This window comes from Halyomorpha halys, unplaced genomic scaffold, assembly GCF_000696795.3.
Source record: "Halyomorpha halys isolate HHAL.00 unplaced genomic scaffold, Hhal_1.1 Scaffold59.1, whole genome shotgun sequence".
Taxonomy (NCBI): Eukaryota; Metazoa; Arthropoda; class Insecta; order Hemiptera; family Pentatomidae; genus Halyomorpha; species Halyomorpha halys.
The window spans coordinates 1,065,355-1,071,834 of record NW_027109400.1 but is presented as its reverse complement, the minus strand read 5'-3'; the positions used below and the strand labels follow the sequence as shown (position 1 = coordinate 1,071,834).

Sequence of the window (6,480 nt, the reverse complement as noted above, 5' to 3'; positions counted from 1 at the left end):
TTAATTTTGACCAAAGAAGCTAGAAATACTAATTGACATAATACTTTGGAAAAATAACTATTTTTACAATATATGGAAAAAAATATTAACATTTGCAAATTTTCAGACATTAGGAAATACTTTCATAAGGACTAAAATATGCTTTTAACAATTCTTTATTAAAAGATACTAAAATTAATAATTTTTTTAAAAAGAGTAGTGACATCTTACCTTTTTTTTTACTTCTGAATACATAGCGTCTAAAGCATTCAGTTTGTTCTTCAAAGATTTGATTTCCATCTACAAAAAAAAAAAAATTACTTTTTTTTTATAAAATAACTGTGACTCAAATTTCTGAAAAGTCCTGGAAAGCCAATCTATGGAAGTTTATGCTATGTCAGTGTTGATGGACTGAAAAGCAAGATGGATATTCAAATATGCATAAGTTCTCAGATCCTTTGGTTTTCCAGACATTTTTGCCACTTCTGCATGCAAATAGGCAGTCAATTATCCTCAAAAAAACCTTGTTTCAAATCTTAAACTGTTAGGAAAATTTCGAATATACATATAAAAAATTAGGAATATACATCTTTCAATATCTAAAACCTTTTTCAAACTCCTATCTAAGCCTCTTTCTATGAAAGTCAGACTTTAGAAGCCAATTTGAAAATATCAAAATTGTTTGCTACTTAGCATTTCTATTATACATTCAGAATGAGAAAGACCTAAAAGGAATGTTAATACTTGATTCCAGCTTAGTCATTGAAAAGTTAATGTACAATGGAACTTAATCAGTAATTATGAAGCACTGAAATTAGCCTGGTTTGGTGGAATGGGCAAATGTCACTATTTTCCTTATTACCTCAATACTACAATTTATCTCAAGATTATGTTGTATTATAATATATTATAAATCTAATAAAAAATTAGATACTTGAAAATATCAAAACAGTTCCTACAAATGTATAGTGAAACATAACACTGGTCAATATTTTAAAATTTTAGCTTAACATTAAGTGTTTATGTAGGTTTTATAAACAAAAAATTAAAGCAATATGTTTTCTGTAAAAGTAAATTTAGAGCTTAAAAGTATTGAAAAGTTAGTACTAATAGTCGAGACAATATTAGTACGTAATTTGTAATAGATATTGATGTAAGTTACAATCATTTTAAAAATTTTACTAGTCTCTGTTCTATAAGTTTATTCAATTAAATCTATAAATACATTTTTATAAAAATCCTGTTTTATATAAAATATTAGAACAACTTTAAACTTAGTTATGCTAACAATGTCACCCATTCTCCCTTCATGATTTCTATAATCATCTTTATTAAGAGAACTGAAAATTTTATTAAAATTGACTGATATAATTAAATTATTCTAGTAATATATTGATTAGGTTATACCTCTGTTTCTGAATGATCTTCTTGAAGTTCAGCAATAAAATCCTTTGCTTTTTCAAACTAAAAAAAAATATGAAATAAAACAATATTAATGTAATACTAATAATAATACAGGACAATTTTTATATAAAATATTGTTTAATTTTCCTCGATAAATTTATTTCCTAAACAATTTTCTCCCACTAAAAACAAGTATGTATGTTGTTTAAACATGTAAACATGGGCAAGTATGATAACTATTATAATTATAACAGGATGGATCATAATGAAGCTTTTCAATATGACCTCGACAGTTATGGCAGATCTAGGTATTTTTTTATTTATTTATTTTTTATATATTTCCCATACTTATTTCTACATTTGAATAAGTTATTTGAGAAATACCTCATCTCCATTTTTCCCCAAAATTTGGTTTTTCATCCATATTTATTACTTAGATCACCTTAATTAGTGGGTCTGAGGGAACCACAGCAATATTTATTTATCTTACATTTGTTACTGTTAACTATATTTTTTCATGTAATAAAATACACTTTAATATAAATAAGTACAGTACTGAATGCATTATATTGAGTGCATGATTCGATATAAAAACTAGATAAACAATTGTAACAGGATCTGACAGACCTAACTGTCACATTGGTGGGTTAAAATACAAAAATGATGGATACCAGTTATCGTATTGTCTTGTTACAGTTTTTCCAAGTTCCAAAACTGTAATCCAAAGTTTACTTCTTCTTTTTCAATATAAGATGTTTTCAAATGACTGATTCATTTATACTTTCTATTTTCAATTCTATTTACTCACTCAAGTATTTTTTTTTTTTTTATTTGAAGCTATTAATTTATTGTTTTAGTTCAATTTTGATTTTCTTTCCTAATATCTTTTGCTTTCTTTATTGTTTACTATTATTAACTTACTTTTAGATCTTTTCCTCTTTTTTTATGAAAAAAATTAAAAGTAATATTTCTTTATTCAAATGCTTTTATTTATTTAAAATTTTTCTTATACACATAACTTTACTTATGCAAAACATTTTTTTTATTGCACATGCATACATCTTTTGTACCTTTCCGTTCCTATCCAAACTTTCTTTACTTTTTATAAATGCATATCCTTAAATGACAAGGATATAAGAGTAGGGTGATATCCTGTATACAGGGAGTATATCCTGTCACATAAACTTCCAATACCTTCCATTCATTTTGATGAATTCCTGTTGCTCTTATATTGCTTCTGTATCGAAAATCTGACTCAAGTAGATTATTTTGTCCTCTTCTATATCATTCCTAATTAAACTCATATCCTTCATAATGAAATGGACCGAACTGGGCTGTTGGTCTTTTCTTCCATGATAATGATGAGAGTTAAAGTTAAAATTGTGGAAAAAATAAATTTAGAATTTTCTGTGAGGCAGCCCAGCCCATCTCTCGGTAGTGTACCTTACAGATGGAACTGCACCTAATCCTTTCACATCCATCCAGCCGCCTCTTCCATTGCCCAGGTCAGGTCCAGCCCTCATGTGCTCAGGATGCATCTTCTAGTAGCTCGCCAATATCAGGTGCCAAGACTCTGACCAATGCGAAGTTCATGGGGTACAACAACTCCTTCCATCCCTAAATAAACTCGCTAAAGAAGGGATAGTTCTCTTCTTCCATCAGACAAAAGGCTGGCTGGGCAAGGGTCATGATCCTAGTTCTTCTCAATAACTTGGCGGTAGCGTGTTCTTCCATGGCGTCACTACCAGTCAACTACCATGTGTTCAGCGGTTTCAGGGACTCCACTTATGAAGCACCAGGTTCATGTCTTTCCAAAACTTTACAGCTTTCCCCGGAACCCTCCATGTTCTGTTTGGGGGACTCTGTTTTTTGGAAGGAGCCATATATCTTTCAGTCCTGACTGGATGGTAGAAAAAAATTTCCTTAGGTAAACTCTTATTAGTTCACCCAGAGCTTGGTAACTTTTTAGAACGAAAAGTTCTCCTCAATCCATTCCTTCTTGGTTTTAATTTCAATATTCTACCAAAGATCTTCAAATCTCCAAAGACAAACAAAAGCCACCATCCTTGTTTTTGATTTATCATAAGTCAATCGCAATACCTTTCTATCTAAACACCATAACCTCTCTATATTAAAGAGTATTTTAAAATCATTCAATGTCACTGTGTTTCCAGACGGTTATCATTTCCAATAAATCCCCTTCTACAATTTATTCCTCACTCTCACCACAACTTTTCTCTATCAATATTAACGATTACATTCTTCACTAACAGTATCACATGTATAATGATGATCTCTAAATTCTCCCATCCTTTCATTCTACTGAGATGCTAGAGGAAATCCAAAATGATACTGACAAATATATAACTAATATTGTGAAATAAACTTGTGAATTGTTTTGCAATAAAGTTCAATGAAAAGTAATTTTATTTTGAAACATCTAGTCTCCTCAGAATAATAATAAAATACATTCAGAGTGTCATTAGTCTGTATAAAAAACATTCAAACAATGACAATTAGATACAAATTAAAGATATAGTAGATCTATTTATATAATAATATATCTCACCTTTACTTGCAGTTCTCCAAACATACAATTAACGGTATTCAGTCTGTTCTTCATTGATTTAACGTCACACTAAAAAAAAAACATATATTTATGTATGTAATAAAATCCCAGATGAAATTAGGTAGGTATTGAAACAATATGAAATAATTTCAAACATTTTATTTTTAAAAAGCCAATTAGTAATTTAAGAATTTAATTGTTTTCTTCATTTAACAATTTTTCTAAATCATTCAAATTTTGGTAAAAGTATATATGTATATGTAGTTGACCGTAAAAATTGATATATAGGAAGATGGTCAGGGTTGCGGTCACAAGTGAAACGAAAATAGTTTACAACTATTTTATTTTCCAACGTTTCGCTTTGGTAAAAGTAGATTGGTTTGCATCTATCATCAGAGTAGTGATTAATAATTTTAAGCTTTTCTATGAATGACAGGTATTAAAATTTGTAATAATGATATACTTATGAGCCCTGGACACTGATCCAGGTAGGGGAGAGGACCAATAGGCTGCAGGTAGGTTAACAGTTCTAGTTGCTGGGATGAAACAGAGGGACTAGAACTGTAGAGACAGGAGTCAGTGATACTAGTTGTTGGTTCAGACGGACTCAGGTCATCAGGAATAGAAAGCAAAGGAAGCTAATGGAAAGAGAAATTGGAAGAAAGGGAAACTGAAGGATATTGATAGAGTCTTGAGTAACAGTAGTAAAAAAAATTAACTCTTATGAAAGCAGTATCGGATACCACAATGATCTAGCTCAGGCTCGAGCATTCCATTATCCTATAGACTAGACCTCAACAGAGGAAACTAGTGATTCTTCATTAAGACCCTTATTTATAGGGCTAGAGCATTTGGCTGTAACTGAGAAGTGGTCTTTATTGTTTAATCGACATTGCTAAGTAGTACATACAAAAATTAATGATGTGTGAAAATAATGTAATTTAGAAATTTGAGAAATTCAGTTATGATCGAGGTGATTATTGTCCACTCTGCATCATTTTTATTTATTTATATAGTTTTAAAGTTCGTTAGGCATACTTTCTCCTAAAAAAGAAGCTGAAAGGTAAACATTTTTAAAACATATTTTGATAAGATAAAGACTTTCATTCTAAAAATCAATTAGGGAGAAGTCAAGTTGGATTAATTTATTACTGAAAATAGCTGTAATGCCTATTTTTTATTATTGAAAGATAGGAAAACATATTACTATCAAGTAGTATAGTAGCAAAAGATATCATAGGACAAAAAAAATCGGGGTTATTGAGAAGTAAGGAACTTTCAGAGAATCCAAAAAAAAAAAGACACTAAAGTTTTGATTTCCATCTGATAAAATTAAAGGTGAACGGTAGAGATTGCAATTGCTACATTTGAGACAAGCTCTCAATGAAAAGTGAACTAATTGAAAGAATAAAGTTGAAAAGATTTTAAACTATAATACTAGACCACTTGTTGAATACTCTAGTAAACTACTTCTTTCTTCACTGTAAAGCTCACCAAACTCTTTGGATAGAAATCTTAACGATTTAAATGAATTCTATTGATTGTAATCACTCATTTTTTTTATGCAACTTAAATTTATTTTATGGTATATAAAAAAAATTATAATTCAATAATTATATTCAAAAAAATATTTTAAATATGTTGTGACCATCACCAAATAATAATGGTATACTAAGTATGTGTTTAGCAGTGTAGAACTCCAACGGGAGTCTTGGGCCGACGTAAGAATAGGAAAGGAAGTATGTGTTTACCATAAAAAAACAAAATTAAGAAAAAAGGGAAATTGAGCCTCAGTAACATTAAAAAAAATTAGGAAGTTTTTTTTTTCCATGATAAAAAGAATTAAGTCGCAACAAAGAGAAATAGGTGGGACAAAACTTGGTGATACATAAATATGTGTTTACTACCTTCGTAGTTTTGATCTCTTCCTCTTTACAAGCAATTTCACGTCTAAGAGAATCTTCAATTATTTCATTCTGGCAGATCTGAAAGAAATTACAAATCAGATTCTTTTGCATAATTATCGATCAAATATGACATTTACTAATTACTTGCTTGGAAAATATTTTAAATACAATTAATAGCTCATGAATATAATCATTCCACAAAATAAAATCATATCTTATAGAATAAATCATCAAGAAATATGAGAGGAAAAACTCCTTAAGTTTCTATTCAGAGACACTTCTTTCAATTCCAGCAATCTGGAACCATTTCTTAGAAATTCTATGGAGAGTTCATTTTTTGTTTTAAACAGAGTTGCAAATTCATGAAAGTATTATTTTGTTTTTTCGGGTAGCCTTCGGAATTTCTTGTGATGTAAACTGTCAAGCTTAACATCCAAAGCATAAGTACGCGAATTTAATTTTTGTGAACTTAAGTTTCCAACAATTTATTTATATTAATATATTATTTTGTAATCATAAGAAGATAATCCGGGTGCGGTGAAGAAAAAAACTTAAATAGTCATAAAATTATTTTATATGAGCCAACGTTGGCTTTTTAAAATTATTTGAGTTTTTTTTTTT

At 29.2% G+C, this 6,480-nt stretch overlaps 1 protein-coding gene across 15 annotated transcripts in view; it reads right to left on the bottom strand.

Moving 5' to 3' along the window:
- The window catches only part of LOC106692531 (putative leucine-rich repeat-containing protein DDB_G0290503), a 115,778-nt gene that overhangs the window by 32,511 nt on the left and 76,787 nt on the right, over positions 1–6,480 (bottom strand). For 14 of the 15 annotated variants that reach the window (XM_014438514.2, XM_067047590.1, XM_014438518.2 and 11 more), the window contains 4 exons: positions 5,860–5,937; positions 3,953–4,021; positions 1,387–1,443; positions 211–279 (listed from right to left, as the gene is read on the bottom strand). In XM_014438514.2, coding sequence (XP_014294000.1) covers positions 211–279; positions 1,387–1,443; positions 3,953–4,021; positions 5,860–5,937 — 273 coding nt within the window. The remainder of the gene's footprint in view (positions 1–210; positions 280–1,386; positions 1,444–3,952; positions 4,022–5,859; positions 5,938–6,480) is intronic. The other variant, XM_014438527.3, reaches the window with a different exon arrangement.